Source organism: Podarcis tiliguerta (genome assembly GCF_965153285.1).
Source record: "Podarcis tiliguerta genome assembly, chromosome: 3".
NCBI lineage: Eukaryota > Metazoa > Chordata > Lepidosauria > Squamata > Lacertidae > Podarcis > Podarcis tiliguerta.
In genome coordinates this window covers 93086627-93105094 of record NC_139536.1, presented here as the reverse complement: position 1 = coordinate 93105094, position 18468 = coordinate 93086627, and the positions used below count along the sequence as shown (strand labels likewise).

The window sequence follows — 18468 nt, the reverse complement described above, 5'->3', positions numbered from 1 at the left end:
ACTTGATCTAGTAGGGCTCATATTTCATTTTTCTCATCTCTTCCTTCCTGCCATATCAAAGGAGAAGGAAGAGGCTCAAGGTTTGTACATGCTTGCCCTTATAATGCTAAACCAAGGTTAGTGCCATGTACAAATCCCATCAGATACCTTGCAACTGAAGTCTAAGCTAACTGTGGTTTCCAAATAGTCTTCAAAAGCAGTCCCATGCAGAATACATTACAGTAATCTAACCTACAGTAACTTGCGTGATATGGAGAGGAGGAGAATTCAGGTCAACACAGACCTCCCCTCCATTGTCTCAATGTCCTATCATGCTCTGCATGTACACGACCACCAATGGGGGAGAGCAAAGAACAGGACCTCAATGAGCTTTATCTGGTTCTTCCATGCGTAGGTGCTGCGCCCATGGTTTAAAGGAAGCGCATTAAACCAGGAGTGGGGAACCTCAAGCCCACAACCCTAATTAGGTCTAGCACAGTTCTCAATTTGGTCCACACAGCTGTTTTTTCAAAGCCACTTCCATTTGCCCACACCCAGCATCACCTGACATGAGTTCTGGGACAAGTAAACTAAAAGTTTCCAATGCACAATCAGGAGATTGAAAGTTCTCTACATATGGTGTGCTGGAAGGGAAGTTTGCTATCCTGAATCAGCTGCTGGGGATGAGAGCAAGCCTGCTGCTGGATCAAGTGCAGAAAACTCAAATTGTGGAGCCAATCCCTGCAGAAAGCAGGCCTGAAGTCACCACCTAACAGCTAACATGTGTTGGATTTTATTTTGCGGTGTGGCTTGTCATCCTACAAAGTTAATACTAATAGCACAGTGACATCAAGTAATTGACAGGTGGGCAAAGGCCTGCCCACCTGTCAAAGTGGTTCATCAGGATTGGGGGGGAACCCAAGAACCAGCATGCTGGCCGGATCCAGTTCCCTAAGCCAGTACAAAACAATTTCAAATCAATCATTTTATAACAGTATGGCACCCATTGAATCAAATGTGAACATTCAAGAAATGGAATATATCTTCTTGAAAACACCCTATTTTCCTGAGTGTGATCTATTTGTATACCATATTTGTATACCATACATTCTGAAAAGCACCAAATGAGAAAAAGAACACTGACACCATCACCGCCTCTCCCGTACAACGTTGACAGCACACTCCAAATTAGCTTCACCAAGTTGAAAGGCAAAAGTTGTAGAACTGAATTCGCTCTCGAGCTGAGAAATTCAAGCAGAATCAACCAGAAACAGGCAGAATCTCAGCTTCCCACCCACAACCTGGCACCCTCCGGATGTTCTGGCCTGTAATTCCCACCATCCCCAGTCAGCACAGCCAATGGCCAGAGATCAAGAAAACTGCAGTCCAGAATTCATGAAAGGGTCCCAGGTTGGGGAAAGCTGTGCAAGGTTGGTGCACACCAACCCCCCCTTCACCAGGGGTGCCAACTTGAAACAAGATATTGTGGGGAGGGAAGGTAAGCCCTGCCCCACATGATTTATCACAAATTGCCGTGCATGGACACCATTTGAATGGCAATGACCATCAACCTTGGGGGGAGTGGCCTCCTCAGGTATTTTATTGGGTAAAGGTAAAGGGACCCCTGACCATTAGGTCCAGTCGTGACCGACTCTGGGGTTGCGGCGCTCATCTCGCTTTACTGGCCGAGGGAGCCGGCGTACAGCTTCCGGGTCATGTGGCCAGCATGACTAAGCCACTTCTGGCGAACCAGAGCAGCGCACGGAAACACTGTTTACCTTCCCACCGGAGTGGTACCTATTTATCTACTTGCACTTGGACGTGCTTTCGAACTGCTAGGTGGGCAGGAGCAGGGACCGAGCAACGGGAGCTCACCCTGTTGCGGGGATTCGAACCGTTGACCTTCTGATCGGCAAGTCCTAGGCTCTATGGTTTAATAATAATAATAATAATTTTTTTTTATACCCCGCCCTCCCCAGCCAAGGCTGGGTTCAGGGTGGCTAACAAGCAATAATAAAAACAAGTTGAATGAATACAACTTAAAAACAAGATTAAAATACAACATTAAAACATTAACCCACAGCGCCACCCGCATCCCTATTTTATTGGGTGGGGGAGGCGAAAAGGATCTCGGAGATGTAGGAGTTGGCTCCTATGCCCTTCACAGTTACTCCTCAATACCCATGGCGCTTATTTATTTGGAAGGCGTGGTTCCGTTTTCTTATTGCGGGCAGTCAGCTGGTTGGACTGGTTTTGCCAAGCCTGCGAAAGCTTCGAGCACGCTTCTTTAAGGATGCGCGCCGTCCACACGTTCCCTCAAACAACCCGTGCGCCGGTGCTTCATTTACCGCCCCTGCGAGGAACAAACAGCAGGTGCTTCCCGCTCCTTCTTACCTGGAACTCCAGCCCATAGATCACCGGAGCATCGTCCTCCATGGCTGTCCAACAGAGGCCTCAAGATTCGGCGCCGCCGCGATGGGGAGCCTAGCCTCTCCTTCCCATCCAAACGCGTGTTGAAGGAAAAGGCGAAACACACAACAAAACGGGGCAGGTCCCGCGTCGGCTTCCGTCCTTACTTCCGGAATGGCGTGTGTGAGGCGCCGGCGAGCAGGGGGACGTCGCCGCGCAGGCGCACCACGCGTATTGGTTGGCTCCTCTCCTACGCTTCCCCCGCCCCTCACGCACACGCACATCTTCGCCGCCGCGTCCCGGAGGCGTCGCCTTTTGCAGCTGTCAGTGGAAGTAGGTGAGGGGGAGGCCAAGGGAGGGTGGGAAAGCGTGTCCTCTCCGTGGCCTTCCATCCTCCCTGGAGGCTTGGAGCGGGAAGGGCCCCCCCCCTCTGGGCGCGGGGAGGTGCTACTCGCTCGTCCTCTTTGAAGAGCAGCCCGGAAAAAAATCAGCTTCGCCCACAATTATCCCTGTTTGCGTTGGCTCTTGAAAAGCCCGAGGTGACTGTGCCCCCCTTGGAGGAGAAGTGGGAATGGTCTTACGGGGGATGGGCGATGTTTTATTACACGCCCAGGCTAAATCATGATAAGGGGGAACACCTCCCTGCATGTAGAAAGCTAGCTCATCAGGGAGAAGTTGGAATCCTCCCTGGTGTCTTCTATACGGGCAGAGATTGTGTTTGTGTGTGTTTTCAGAGTAGGACTCAAATGTGAAACCCAGATGCAAATGTGAAAACCCAGATGCAGCCCGAAGTGGTGTGTAGAGAAACTTGTTTTGTGAGAACAACTAGTAAACCTGTGGGAGGTTTTGGTATTCCCTGCGTGGTATTCTAAACAGTAGCGTGCGTTGTGATATTTCTCTGTAGATAGGCTTGTTAATCGTGTACAGTATGGTATTTTTGTAATGGAGCAAAGGGAACAGATTCTCGTTTCGCTTCGTTTCCTAATCATAATTTGTAAAGTGGGAAAATAATTCCTGCTGCTGTTTTACAGATGGGACACTGAGGCTGATCTCAAGTGAATTGTCCTGGGATACTGAGGCTTGCCAGAGCAGAGATAAAAGGTATGTCTGTATTTCCATGAAGTCTTATAGGGAGAAATCTTGTTTCCTGTTAGTCTGTCTTAGACAAATGCATTGTCACCTGATCTCACCATGTGAAAATTATTACCACATGAATCTTAAAAAATGTTAAAATTACTTATTTGAACTTTTGTTTTTTTTAAAGTGGAATTTCAGCTTTTGAACACAGAGGTCTTGGTCTGGGTGAGAGAAACAGATTCTAGCATTCACATACCCTAAGACCTAAGTTTCCCAGATTTGATCCACTAGCCAGCTCTCTCTTACACCCCATTCATATTTTATCTCTCTTACACCCATTAGCTAGTCTGTTGAAACCTAAGAACAGACTCAGCGTTGCTTATATGCCATTTTTACATCATCTGTTAAATGGTGCGAATTGGCAACTGCATAGTCATAACCCTACTACCTGGCAATCAATGGACTATTTTTAGTTATAAAACTGGGATTATCAATGGAGACTTGTGATAAATCATATTAGGGCTAGGGGACAAAGGCTGCTTCCTAAGTCTCATGGCCCCTCGTTCTTCCATTTATTCTGCAGGCAAATCCCTCTGTGAGCCATGTCCATGGAGGGGTCTGCCAAGTTACATGCCCCTTCAGCCAGGGAACTCCTTGAGTTCATTGACTTTGCCCTATTGGCACTTTTGTCTCTCCCATCCAATGAAAAGATGGGACTCTAGGAAGAAGGATGGGGAGAGCAGGCCTTAGAAATAACAATCAACTGGTTATCTCTTTGAAGCCATCTGGAGAGGGACCATCAAGGGCTAAGTAGGCCAACAGACTTTATATAAAGTAGCTTTTTTTGCTCATATTACCCTAGGAAACAAAGTGATCATAAGAGACCTAAGTTGACTGGGCAGAAATTCATCCCTGCCTTACTACATAACTCCTCCCTGGTGATCTCGCTTCATAGTACAAACCTTAGTAGACTCAGCTGCCAGGAGTAGCTCCATGTTTGAGGCTAAACCCATGCACTAAGAGTTATGAGGCAGCTGTGGGAATGAGGAAGATTAAGTCGCTATTGAGGAGATTCAGTTAAGAACAAAAGGGCCTAAGAAGAGCCTGCTGGATCAGGCCAGTGGCCCTTTTAGTCCAGCATTCTTTTCTCATAGTGGTCAGCTAGGCTCAAGTAAAAACATGCTGATTCCCGGACCGTCCGCAGGCCGGATTTAGAAGGCGATTGGGCCGGATCCAGCCCCCGGGCCTTAGTTTGCCTACCCATGATTTAATGTTTCAGCTTTCTTTCCTTGTCTCCTTTACTCACTTAAAGAATGAGTTGAACCTCTGTTCAGCATCTATACTGATGGACAGGTTGATGAAGAAACAGAAACTGCATTAATAGAAAAAGCGAGTGGGGGACAACATCCAAATCATTTTTGTTACACTGAAATGATCTGCACATTTGTAAATGCTATATAAATGTTACTGAATTATCTCTCTTTGTGATACTGTTTGCATGAAATTATTTGCTTGATACTATTTCTGTTCTTAACTCTACAGTAGAGCAGGGTTTCTTTCCATCTATAGGCCCTGCCCCCTCTCCATCCGGCCCCACCCTCTAGATTGTTAGAACAAAAGACGGAGCTCCCGCTGCAAGGCTGACTGCTTCACAAGCGATCCCTTGGTGAGCGGTTGTTTTCATTTTTCCCTTTGCCCTGTTCCTTGTTTAGCTCCCCTAAAAAAAGCTCAAGAACTTTGAGCTGAACCTCAAAAAAATGGGGTAGATCACTGCTAGTTTTTAATTGTCTCTTGGAAGTTCGCTGTCCCTGCTGTAGAGTTAACTTCATTTATTTGGAGCTTTTTGCATTTGAAGTACTGGCCATCTTAATTATTCAAATGGATATGTAGAACCTGATGTTTCCATCAGGTTTCCACTTTATGCATAAATCATCTTAAGTTTCAGAATTGGTCACCAGCAGTCACATTCACTTGTAATTTTTTATCCAGAGCAACTATGGAAAACAAAGAAGGTGATGTTGAGGATGCCAAGATAAGAGGTTCAAGTGCTGCAGAAGGTGGCTGTGCTATCCAGCTGCCAGGTCACGAAGAACTTATGTTTCATGAAGAAACAATTGATCTTGGTGGAGATGAGTTTGAGTCTGAAGAAAATGAGACCATCTCAGAAGATTCTAGTAACTTCATAGATAAACTTAATGAGCAGATGATGGAGAGTGTTGTTATATCAGATTCTCCAAATAATAGTGAAGATGATGCTGGCGATCTTGGTTGTCTTCAAGAAATTGTAAAACAAATGGACACAAAAGACATTCATGCACCAGAAGAAGAGCTGGAGGAAAAGGCAATCAGCAAAGAGAGTAAAACTGAACTTGAAGGCGCTCCTAAAGTTATTTCTGATAGTGGAATTGGCGATCAACCTCCTTTGAAAGAAGAGTTGGTTCAGGAATCAGCAGAAAATGAATTGAAAGGGGAAAGTGATGAGCTGCTTAACTCTGCATCAAACAGTATTGATGAATGCAAATCTGAGGAGCAGATATCTTCCCCGCTTGCCGACAAATCACCCGTCAACCCTGAGCCTATCCCTGTGTGTACGATTTTCAGCCAGGGAAGTCGCATGAATGGTCAGCAGCAGTTCCTGCATGATGGCTTTGAGCCTCAGATGGTGAAGTCGCCTAGCTTAGGCGGTATAAGCGAGACTCCCATAAAAACTCTTCCGCAGGTGGTTCAACCTAGTCCCAGCCTAAGCAAGTTTTTTGGTGAAGCCATTAATACTAATACTCTAGCTTCTGAGTTTTTCGATTCATTTACCACGTCCTCTTTTATTTCTGTCAGTAACCCTAATGCGAGCTCTTCTGTACCAGAACAAATGTCTTCTCTTGTAACAGCTGGGGAGTTCCATGACTCTGCCAGCCACAAATACTCTGTTAAAAATGGACGGTCTGAAGCTGGGAGGTCTGCATCTTCTCCAGAAATTTCACAGTCTCCAAAGCCATTTTCCCAGATCCAAGCTGTTTTTCAAGGTGGCGACGATCCTTTTGCATCTGTGCTGAATATGAGTGAGGTAGACAGGAGGAACGATGCTTGGCTTCCTAGTGATGCAACTAGGAATGTGTTGATCTCAGTAGCAACTCAGCAGTACAGTAATGTTTTCATAGACAAGGAAAATCTCACAATGCCTGGATTAAAGTTTGACAACATTCAGGTAAGCGTGTTCCATTGTGTCTTACTTCTTGGAATACTGTGTGGCTAATAATAAGCTAGGTCAAGTTTTTCAGTTGTGACATTTATATCCCACCTTTTCATAAAAATGCACCAGGCCACAATATAATATAAGCAGTCTGCTCAGCATAATAACAAATAGCACAATGAAATCAGATAAGATCAGAGAGAGAGAGAGAGAGAGAGAGGAAGCAGATGGTTATAAACATAATTTAACCCAGGGGTCAGCAAGGTTTACCTTGCCTGGGTTGGTTCACTCCAGTGGAGATCCCTCTATGAGCTGGATCACGCACATGATTTCCAGCATCTGAGTCTGCACAGATGCGATTTTCGGCATCTGCACATGTGCAGGCAGAATTTCTGGTGCCGCGAAAGCGAGTCCCTGCGCCACACTGCACCGGTTTAGCTCAGCGCGTGGGGACTAACTGAGCAGGGAGTTCAGTTCAGGGGCGGCTCATGGGCCAGTTAAACGACCCCTGTGGGCCGCTTGTGGCCCATGGGCCTTAGGTTGCCGACCCCTGATTTAACGTAATAAGAGGCAGTGAAGAGGCTTCTGTTGGCCAGAGTGGAAGGTAAAAATTTGGGGTGTGTATTCTTCCATACGTTTGATAGTGGAGGGGCTGGAGAATTGGGATCTATGAGGTTTTTGTTTTGGGAACGGTCTAAAAGAACCAAAAGTCAGGCAGATTTGTGTGTCTTAGTAATAAGCACCACTGAGCTATGGGATGTTGAAAGTGTCAGTTGGGAAGAGCAAAGGAGCTGGCCAGCTTAAACTCTTAAACCTTCATAGTATTCTGGAGGTGAGCATTTGGGTTGGGAAAGGGTATGCATACCATAAGGCTATATATATATATGTCTTCATACTTTCTCATAAGGGGATAAGTTTCAGGTGTAACAGTGGGCCCAAGTCCTGAGCCCTTGAGCTCTGTGATTAGTGCTAGTCCTACTGAGAGTAGACCCATTGAAATTAAGGGCCCTGTGTTAGTCATGTCTGTTAATTTCAGTGGATCTACTCTCAAGACAACTAGCATTGGATACAACCCATAGTCTGAAAGCACATGAATCTACTACTTTGCTTAAATGAAATAGGTCTGAATCCAGTCAGTTATTATTAACAATGTAAGTTATTTTATTAGCAGAAATGTACAGTTATCTTCTGATATTTCTAGAGATTTCAATGGGTTTTGTTGAAACTGTCCTTTACATAGTTTGAAGCTTGTATCCACGTCTACTGGGGTGTGCTGCCACACCAGTTTATGGTGAGGGAGGGGGGATGAGATCAGTCTCAAGATGGTTGCCAGATTTAGATTTTGCTGAAAGAAGTTTGATGAATGGATGAATAGTACAATGGAATACATTCAGCAGAGGGGGGGGGGGGAAACCTTTGTGATCTAGTAGATGGAAGAAACAACCATGCAAGATCTCTGTTCAGTCCATTAACAGAAAATTTGGCATCTCTTTAACCTGGCATAGTTTTTGTATTAAGGAAAATAAAGTGGAGCTCTAAATAATGATAAATCACGGAACATAGTTAAGAGCCTCACCATTCGACCAGCAGAATTTAGTAGCAGTATAGCTTTTGGCCCTATCTGGCAATCTTACCTGGATACTGTGAGGGCAACCAAGATAGTTTATGTTCCCCAACCAGGATGAAATGTATCTAGATAGTTAGCTTCATTCAGGAGTTTCTGGAGCTGTCCAGCCGCTAGCCACTCAATTACCTTGAAAGGCACATTAGTGACCTGTTGAGGTACCGGGGTCTAGCCACAGACACGAACACAGGTCTTGCTATTGTCTTCTTTAAGGGATGGAGAACACATACTGTTTCTAAAGATGCATTGAACACTTGTTGTTGTTACTAGCTACAAAGGGCAAGCATCTAGCAGGCATGTAGCAGCTGCTTCCTTCAGTGAAATCAGCCTATTGTCAAACAAGCAGCAGTAACCCCACAGAAATAAATGGGATTTCAGTGCACATCTTAAAGCCAATGTGGCATACAGCTTCTTTTGAGAGTAAAGAGATGCCAAATACTCTCCTTTCCATGCAATAGGAGATTATAGCCGTCTACAACATACTGATTTTTCATGTCACGGGAATCAGTACAATAGTCTCAGGCTCAAGGCCACTGTTGTGCAGGGTAGTTCAAGGCATATAAATAGAAATATACAAAGCACCTTGCTGTATGCTGAAAAAATTTCAATCACATAGCACTGCATTAATACAAGACACTTGTGTGTGTGTTTTAATGGCTAAGAGGAACTTTCAATTAAAAAAACCCAACACTTTGTCTTTTCCCCCCCAATTAGGGTGATGCAGTAAAAGACTTAATGATTCGCTTCCTTGGTGAGCAGTCTGCAGCAAAAAGACAAGTTTTAAATGCCACCTCTGTGGAACAGTCTTTTGTGGGTTTAAAACAACTGATAGTAAGTAACAATATTTCTTTATGCGTATTGAACACTCTGCTTCTTCTCTAGATAGGTTAAGAGCTAAACTTACTCATCAATCCAATGGAAGTTCTTACTGAAGGGAGGGAGGCAATTTTCACCTTCCCCCTATAGCCACCAGCATCGCCTCATGTGTTTTTCTGAAGGGACCCTCAACACTTGGAACTTTTCAGGGGGCTGTAAGGAAACAGAGAGGTAGATAAAATTGCTGCATCTCCACCCCTGCTTCCTCCAGCAGGAGCATCCTGAAAGTAGTATTTTGCTCACAGGGACTTTGGATCCGTCCCGGTTCATATTCAGCTATACCAACAGAATAGCCTAGAGCTGACCGAATTCCAAAACTCAACAGCTATAACCTAAAAACCACCAGGTTGTTCATAAACCTAAGCTATATAACTGTACAGTCGTACCTTGGCTCTCGAACAGCTTAGCTGCCGAATGTTTCAGCTCCCGAACGATCGAAACCCAGAAGTGAGTGTTCCGGTTTTCGAACTTTTTTTGGAAGCCAAGTATTCGATGGGGAGCTTCCTGCAGCCAATCAGCCATGCTTTGGTTTCCGAACGTTTTGGAAGTCTAATGGACTTCCGGAACGGATTCTGTTCAACTTCCAAGGTACGACTGTACTTCTGTTTAGTCCCACTGCAACAGCTTTGGTTGTTTTTCTGCATTGGTGCTGTTGCTCCTTTCTCCAGTTTGATACATGGCACACAGTTTGATGCACGGCACACAGAACCTAATGGTCGTTAGACTATACTGCCATCAATCACTACATGATCTTAATCTGGGGCTTCCTGGGTTCCAGCCTGTGACTGAGGGTGGCTGGAAGATGAACCGAGGGCAAGGCAAAACAGTTGCACTTCTCCAGCACCCTTATGGCTTCTGCATTTACATTCAAGAGCTGCCTGAGAGCCAAAGGTTTCAGCACCTATAGATCAGCCTATACCATTCAGTTCTCCTTTTCCACAAGCATGCACCAATAGGGAGGAGCATGTGATGCCAATAATGTATGTGGGGCGATGGGTTTAGCAGGAGCACTGGAAGACTACTTGTCTAGCATAGTATTGTCTGCTTCAACTGGCATCAGCTTTCTAGGGTCTCTGTCTGTCGTCTTTCACATCACCTGCTACTGTATTCTTTTAAACTGTAGATGCCAAGAACTAAACCTGGGACCATCTGCTGCCCGGAAATTCAATTTTCTGTCTTAAACTCAGAGGTGGAAAGAGGACTGATTTTTTATTATTATTATTTTTGTACCCGTAACACTTGCTGGTTGCCAATGATTTTGAAACGACATTGCCTTTGTCTCAAGAAGCTGTATCGTTCGTGTCTTGCACTTTGAGCTTATATATAATGTGTGCACATCATTCAGTTGCATTTGAAATAAATAATAACCCATCTGTGCAAAATTGCTGCCTTAAAGCAGCAAACATTTTTGAAAGCCTTAATTTGGCACACAAAATCTCAAAGATCTAGGCACCAACGTTTCAAGACTTTGCATTTTAATTTATTCCATAAATGAATGGCTCTTGCAGCATTTTTGTAATTAAAGTGGGACAGTAGCAGCAGGCAACTGATAGTTTTCAGTATAGAAAGCCTGTAAGAAATAGACTTAAATTTTTTAATTGCAATATTTCAATGGCGTATTAATGAGCTTTCTGCTCGTAATAACTTCAAACAAACTTTAGCCTAAGAAGGGGTTACTGACGTGAGTTTCTCTAAGTAATGTCAGAGTGTTCTACCAGAGTAATTTACAATCGAGAAGAATGTCATAGCAAATGGAGGAGGACATTTTAATCATTTTAATGGTGTCGCATGTAGAGTTAATGACTCCCTTTTGAGACTCCGTTTGGAAAAAATCATACACATTCTGTTAGTTGTTCTTCTGATTTAATGTTGAATTTTCATATGTTGTCAAATATAATATGCTGTAGTTCTTGTACATATTTACTGTTTTATACCGGAGAAGTTTTACTTCAAACCTCCCAGTTTAAATTGTATTTTTAAACAAAAAACTGGTCAAGGAGTTATGGCTACAACTAATCGTTCTTCAGTTGATTTAGAAAAAAACTGAGATGGGTTATGCCCATAACTTTCATACTGTGCTCTTTGAGAGGTCTGGGGTTTCTCAAGAATATTATTTAGGGTTCCCCAATAGGTAAATCAGTCATGGCTGGCAAATGTTCTTAAAAAGCAACAACCCCACATGCCCATTCATTTGCATCTGTCACTGCAACATGCAGCTGCAGAAGTTTGGGTGTACACCCTAAAACCTATGTGTATAGTGGGAGACAGTCAACATGGAAATGCTTCTCTGAAAATAGAAAGTTTGAAACTGCTAGGTTTCTTTTTCCTTTACGCATGGAATCAGTGGGTTTAAGGATCTGTCATATAACTCTTCTTAAAGCAGGATGTATAGACAAGTTTTTCTTCAACCTGAACAATGCCTTAAGTTTTTCAGGAGACATTGTCCTAGGGCTATTTAGTAGCCTGTGGTTGTCTATAGCCCAGTGAATAGGACTCTCAGTAGTCTTGTGTTTAATGTAAAAAAAATAAAAAAAATCCAGAAAGTTAAGTTTCTTAATCCTGATTTCTCTTAGGGGTTAGATGAGTAATCTTCAGTAGTCCTTTCCAGAGAAGTAAACAGATGGTCATCAGAAATTTAATAACAGTAATAAAAAAAATTGAATTTATATTGGAAATCAGACATCCATTTATTTATTATGGTTCGTCCATTATTCTGCTGTATCACCTGAACTGTGTGACCTTCATTGCATATGTACATCTGTCATACATCAAAGAACAGATGGTGTCCATTCCTGCTGTTCTGTGTCCTCTGGCTATGATCCCATTAAAATGCAGGATGCTCTGTGTCTGTACCTGAGCAACTGATACAAAGATGGGATAGTATATCTCTTTGTGTACAGCTAAGAGCTGTGAACCAAGAAGACCCTGGTTCCCATTTCACATTAGCCATGGAATCCTTAGCTAGTCTTGGTTAAATGGCTATTCTCTCAGCTTTCAGTACTGTGAAATGAAGTTTAAATATTCAGGCAGCTAATAACACAGCAAGAGGATTAATTCAGGAAAAAAGAAACCTACTAAACTGCAATCCTCAGTATATTTTACAAGCAAGCTTGTGGATCAGTTAGAGTAAAACAGCCTAAGGAGAAGCTCCTCAGCTACTGGAAGAGTTTGGATGTGTAATTTAGATAGCCAAATCATTGTGTGAGGGGGGAAATGTGTATTTGCCTTTGATTAGAATGTCATCAGAGGTTGGGAAGGTTTTCATGCTGGAGATAAATGGGAACCATAGCACAATTAACATCTTTTTTTAAAAAAAATGAATTCCTTGCTTGTTCAAGACTACATCCAAAGCTATCCCTATGCAAAACTAGTTGCTCAGTTTTTTTTATCTAAGGCATTATCCTGCAATACTCTCTAGCAACCAAAATCACAGCACACTGGTGTTAGTACCTCCTGGCACAATGTCTAAATCAAGATCTGTTCCCCTTACCCACACACTTGTAAACTAGTTAAAGATACCATATACTTCGTGTTAAGCATTCCAAACTTGCTATTGTAGCCAGATAATTTGGGACTATGTTTTGTCTTCCCAAGTTTGAACATGTTGAATCTCTTTTCCCAATTGCTTTTCCATTAGCATCTTTCACCTTCTCTCGAAAGTTCATTAGGCAGCCAGTGCACTAGTAGCCCAGTAACCTTTAATAAATGTCATGACACTATATTCTTAACAAATGAATAGCATGGTATTCTTCCAGTAAGCCAGCAAACTCAGCAGAAATTGGACTTTACCCACAAAGAGCAATCCAGAAGGAATTATGTGATGAATAGATCTGATTGTGATACAGTTACTAGGTGTACATTTTCAAAATATCACAGTTACATGAAACATAGCTATCTTCACATATTCTCTCTTTAAAAAAAAAATAGTAATAATAATACTGGATTCTACATCTATTGTAGAAGAAGCAGTAATCAGTGTAGTGTACTGTTGACTTTTGGCCCCTTAAAAGCTTCCTCAGAATTATTCATGTATGGCAGCATCTGAAATAAAATACTTAGCATCACTAAGTACTTCACTTCTGTAGTTCAAAATTTAAGGAATGTTCTTAATCATTTAAGGGATTGCTCTTCTCACCCACTCCTCTTCCTTGCAGCACATATGAAAAGAAATTATTGGTTTGCTTTATAGATAACAGTGTGTCACAGTTCATATGGTGAGCCCAGTAATAGCCGTGATCTATGGTTTGGATTTCTGAAGCCAGTCAAGTGAAGGGAGTGTTTGTGGTTTCCTGAGGCTGACTCCCAATTTGCAGGAGTAGTCTCCATTGGAATAGTGTTCCCTGGTCTGAGAGAGCAGGTCCCCGACTGAGTCCAGCTACAAAAGCTAAGGCTGCTGAACAGACTATTGGGCTGGTATATTGTTTAGGAAGTTTTGTTTAGGGTGGGGTTTTTTTTGCTGTTATTGATTATTTATTTTAGATCTTATTATGATTTATGTGGAAATTGGTTAAACCACAGAGCCTAGGACTTGCCGATCAGAAGGTCGGCGGTTCGAATCCCCGCGACGGGGTGAGCTCCAGTTGCTCGGTCCCTGCTCCTGCCAACCCAGCAGTTCGAAAGCACACCAGTGCAAGTAGATAAATAGGTACCACTCCGGCGGGAAGGTAAATGGCATTTCTGTGTGCTGCTCTGGTTCGCCAGAAGTGGCTTAGTCATACTGGCCACATGACCCGGAAGCTGTACGCCGGCTCCCTCGGCCAATAAAGCAAGATGAGCGCCGCGACCCCAGAGTCGGCCACAACTGGACCTAATGGTCGGAGTCCCTTTACCTTTACCTTACTTTCCTTACGTTTGCAATTATGTATTTGAGCATGGTTTTAACCACAGAAAAGCAGCATACAAATCAAATGAGGCATGGATGTCATGTATATTTGGAGAAGACCTATTGAAATTAATGGGTCTTGAATGAGTTGTGTACATTGATTTTAATGGGTATGACATATTGCATTGCATTAATTATAGGAGTTCTGATTTTCATTATTATATGTTTGTAAGCTTCCTAGAGAGAACTTTGTCCTTAAAAAATAGCCCACACACCTTTTAAATAAATAAATATACATTTTGGATAATCATCCTCATCTACCATCTCGTGTAGACCCCAGATTTTAGGTCAGATTTTAAGTGGGACGCAACACACAACAGAAGAGCAGTTGTCCTCTTTGACCACAGATATATCTTCCCGTCTTCATGAATCAATAAGTGACACGAGTCTTCTGCCTCCCCTCCGAATAGATTGTGCCACAGGGATATTTGTAAAGAATAGGAGTAGAGTGGACTGGAGAAGTAGCACTTTTTGGTGGAGGGACTTCCATTTAGTATCCTTTTCTACACTCAAGGAGAAAATAGTTTGGCAAAGAGAAGCTCCTGTTCATGATGTTCCTTTTGATTTATGTCACTGACTACTGCCACTTTCAGGGAATTACTCAGTGGTGTCGTAGGAGTTCGACCCAGTTACTGTCCTTGATTCCACTCTTTACTGAATGTATTGGACACACACGGACAATTCTCTCTCTTTTCTTAGCTCTGACAAGAAGCAACAGCCATTTTTTATCTTAGCTTTTGAACGGAACAGGCATAAGTTGTTTTCCCCCGAGGGAATTCCTCTGAGGCTTGGCACATTTGTGAGCCTGGGGTACACATAGCTGTGGCTTCTGAAAAATCTGTCTGTTTTTTGAGGACTAAACACTTTTAAATAAAAAATGTATGGACTGCGGACAAATGTCTAGCAAATGCCCATAGAAAGAAGTACACTTGCATGAGTTTTTGGGTTCTCTCTGTCTTGTTTTGATAATTCCCCCGTATTTCATTTGCTGCTATATCTGGGTGAACGACGTTTCAAATCTCAGCTGTTTATATTCACTAAAATATTTCATTTTGACCAAGCTGTATTTTTCAAGGAAATCATATTGATGACCTTCATGAAGCCATCGATTCAAAACTAATAGGAACGTAATTGGATCCTAGAAAGAGAATAAAATAGCAGTGTTATCTGGAGAGAATGGGTATGAAACTTAGGAAGGTGGGGAGGAATGTTGCGCATTTCAGATGGAGCCTGACCACTGCTTCTGAATGGAACAGTATCTGGCCTGTCATAATAAATTGTGTATCCTTTTACACTAGCAATCTTCTAATTGTAAATTGTGAGTCATGCCTGGCTTCGCTTTTTGCCTAATTATACAAGCAGTTTTGACAAATGACATCCCACTTCCTACTGGCTAACTTTACTGACCTTGTCATTATTACTAATGGTTAGCTGGAGCTGCTTCAAGCAAAATAAGCAGCTCCAACTTTTTAGCAGCTGAATTTATTTGTTACTTAGCCTATTCTTCTTTTTCCCCCTCCCACCCAGAGCAGCAAAAACTGGAGAGCGGCCGTTGACTTATGCGGACGGCTTCTGACTGCCCACGGTCAAGGCTATGGCAAAAATGGCTTGCCCACAAGTCATACTACAGACTCTCTGCAGGTACATTTGCCTTTCAGTCAAGCAAAATTGTGGGTTCGGTTTTACAAATGGGTGAAGAGAGCCCATCCTTCAGTGCTATTTTTATTTGCTGTCACTTCCTGAATGTGCACTTTAAAGCAGGAGTGGGTAATTTGTTCCACTACAAGAATCTTCATGGAAATGTAACACAAACTGGAGGCCTGCAGCTAATGTATGCATTTGGCTTTGCACGTAACTTGCATCAACAGAGTTCACACAACTGCAGTGTTAAGGAACAGAGCCTATCTAACAGTCTAACTGGGACGCGGGTGGCGCTGTGGGTAAAAGCCTCAGCGCCTAGGGCTTGCCGATCGAAAGGTCGGCGGTTCGAATCCCCGCAGCGGGGTGCGCTCCCGTTGCTCGGTCCCAGCGCCTGCCAACCAAGCAGTTCGAAAGCACCCCCAGGGGCAAGTAGATAAACAGGGACCGCTTACTAGCGGGAAGGTAAACGGCGTTCCGTGTGCGGCTCTGGCTTGCCAGAGCAGCGATGTCACGCTGGCCACGTGACCCGGAAGTGTCTCCGGACAGCGCTGGCCCCCGGCCTCTTGAGTGAGATGGGCGCACAACCCTAGAGTCTGTCAAGACTGGCCCGTACGGGCAGGGGTACCTTTACCTTTAACAGTCTAACTAGTTGAAATTGCTTGTTCCCAACTTATAGGTGCCCTGATTCTGACCACTGGTTGTTTAAGATCCTTCCAGATGCATTGCCTTTGTATTTTCAGGATTAGTCCTGCAAACGTGATCTATTTAAAACCAAAGCTGAGATTTGTAATGCAAACGGAAGGGCATTGTCCTTACTGTCATGTTGGGGAAGAAGATACTTTGCCCTTGTTCTAGCCCGAAAAGCATATTATGAACAAATAATTTAAAAATTCTTCTGCAGCTGCAGCATATTTGCCTATATTTTTTTCACTTCAGAGAGAGTTGTGTTCCAAAGATTTTTATGAGCATTGTAATAATAATTTGTGCTGATATTTATTTAAAAGCAATTGCAATTTCTCTGTTTCAAGTGTTATTAATACAAAGGTTATAAAGATGTTTTGTGGCGCTGTGGCTAGTAAGCAGAATGCTTGAAAACTCCACTGATGAATCTGTGTTCTAGATCTCTTATGGGTGGGTGTCAGTGGGAATAGCTAGAGGCATGAACAATATATACATTTCTCATAATAATACCTAGCAATATTGTGGCAAATAATTAGTTGTTATTCTCAACTTGTGATGGCAGCCAGTTTGGAGGAATCAGGATTGGATGAGAGCCGCAAATCCCGTCCTCAAATTGGCATGTTTTGTCCTAGGTCAGGGGTCTGCAACCTTTAAGACAAAAAGAGCCACTTTGACCCGTTTCCAAAAAAACAACAACTGGGAGCCACAATCGGTCGGGACGGTGCGTGAATAACGCACGCACCGCCCCCATGTGACGTCACAGCCAGTACAGCGCCCGCCACAGTGGGGAGTGTCAGGGCACACAATGCGGCTCCTCCCCTCGCTAGTATCCACCCCGGAGCCGCGGCAAAGGTGTAAAAGAGCCACATGCGGCTCCGGAGCCGCGGGTTGCCGACCCCTGCCCTAGGTCTATCAATTGCACTCCAGGCCAGTTTTGTCATGAAAATTGTCTTGGTCCCGGTCAGGAGCGAGACAGGGGGAGTGTGTCCCTGTTAATTCTCCTTGCTCTCTTGGTGACTTTCGATACCATCCTTTGGCATTTAATTATGTGTGGTCTCCTTCAATGAGTGGGATGTCTTAGACCTGCGTTTAATTAAATATGAATGCATTTTTAGCTTTTAATTCATTTTATTTAATGTTGCTTTTAGTGTTAGTCACTTGGAGTTACTTTTAATAAAAAGTTGATAAATAAATTCAATTAATAATAATAACAACCATAAATCATATGTAGAACTATAAGATGTTGCAGGGCGCGGGTGGCGCTGTGGGTTAAACCACTGAGCCTAGGGCTTGCCGATCAGGAGGTCGGCGGTTCGAATCCCCGCAATGAGGTGAGCTCCCATTGCTCAGTCCCAGCTCCTGCCCACCTAGCAGTTCGAAAGCACGTCAAAGTGCAAGTAGATAAATAGGTACCACTCCGGCGGGAACGTAAACGGCGTTTCCATGCGCTGCTCTAGTTCACCAGAAGCGGCTTAGTCATGCTAGCCACATGACCCGGAAGCTGTCTGCGGACAAACACCAGCTTTTCGGCCAATAGAACGAAATGAGCGCCACAACCCCAGAGTCATCGGCGACTGGACCTAACGGTCAGGGGTACCTTTACCTTTTATATGATGTTAGTTGCTGTTATTTCATTGGCAGATGAGCAGAAAATAAAGATAGTTAAGTGAAGACAGAACCACCTATTTTAGCTTTCTGATTTTGGCCAAAGGCATCTGTTATGTGGATATCTGTGAATGCATCATAGGCACCTTTTTAGGCATCATTAGAAAACTAATAGTAAAGTAAGTTTGGGTTTTGCAGTAAACGCTGTCAAATGATCTGTCTCTCCCCCCCCCCCCCCATTTATTTTCTTTTTTCCCTTTTTCAAGCTTTGGTTTGTAAGACTTGCACTCCTGGTGAAACTGGGTCTCTTCCAAAATGCTGAAATGGAATTTGAACCATTTGGAAATCTAGACCAGGCTGACCTATATTATGAGTATTATCCCCATGTATACCCAGGACGCAAAGGTAAATCTGTTTATATTCTCTTCTAATACTAAGGATGTTGGGCATTAGAGTGTTTAGATTACAGTGACTTCAGTCAGAGAATTAGGAACATGCTTAAATATA

The 18468-nt window shown here is 43.4% G+C and overlaps 2 protein-coding genes across 14 annotated transcripts in view; one reads left to right on the top strand and one right to left on the bottom strand.

Annotated features, from left to right (window-relative positions):
• EIPR1 (EARP complex and GARP complex interacting protein 1) overlaps positions 1-2515 on the bottom strand; it is a 72886-nt gene extending 70371 nt beyond the window's left edge. For 5 of the 6 annotated variants that reach the window (XM_083431736.1, XM_083431733.1, XM_083431734.1 and 2 more), the window contains exon 1: positions 2374-2515. In XM_083431736.1, the coding sequence (XP_083287862.1) occupies positions 2374-2415 (42 nt within the window). In that variant the 5' untranslated portion in view covers positions 2416-2515. The remainder of the gene's footprint in view (positions 1-2373) is intronic. The other variant, XM_083431738.1, reaches the window with a different exon arrangement.
• A 40-nt stretch (positions 2516-2555) lies between these two features.
• The window catches only part of TRAPPC12 (trafficking protein particle complex subunit 12), a 52638-nt gene continuing 36725 nt past the window's right edge, over positions 2556-18468 (top strand). For 2 of the 8 annotated variants that reach the window (XM_083431607.1, XM_083431606.1), the window contains exons 1-6: positions 2556-2725; positions 3420-3489; positions 5455-6667; positions 8991-9107; positions 15562-15675; positions 18228-18366. In XM_083431607.1, the coding sequence (XP_083287733.1) occupies positions 2563-2725; positions 3420-3489; positions 5455-6667; positions 8991-9107; positions 15562-15675; positions 18228-18366 (1816 nt within the window). In that variant the 5' untranslated portion in view covers positions 2556-2562. Of the gene's footprint in view, positions 2928-3419; positions 3490-5069; positions 5132-5454; positions 6668-8990; positions 9108-15561; positions 15676-18227; positions 18367-18468 lie in introns of all 8 variants that reach the window. The other 6 variants (XM_083431611.1, XM_083431610.1, XM_083431609.1 and 3 more) reach the window with 6 other exon arrangements.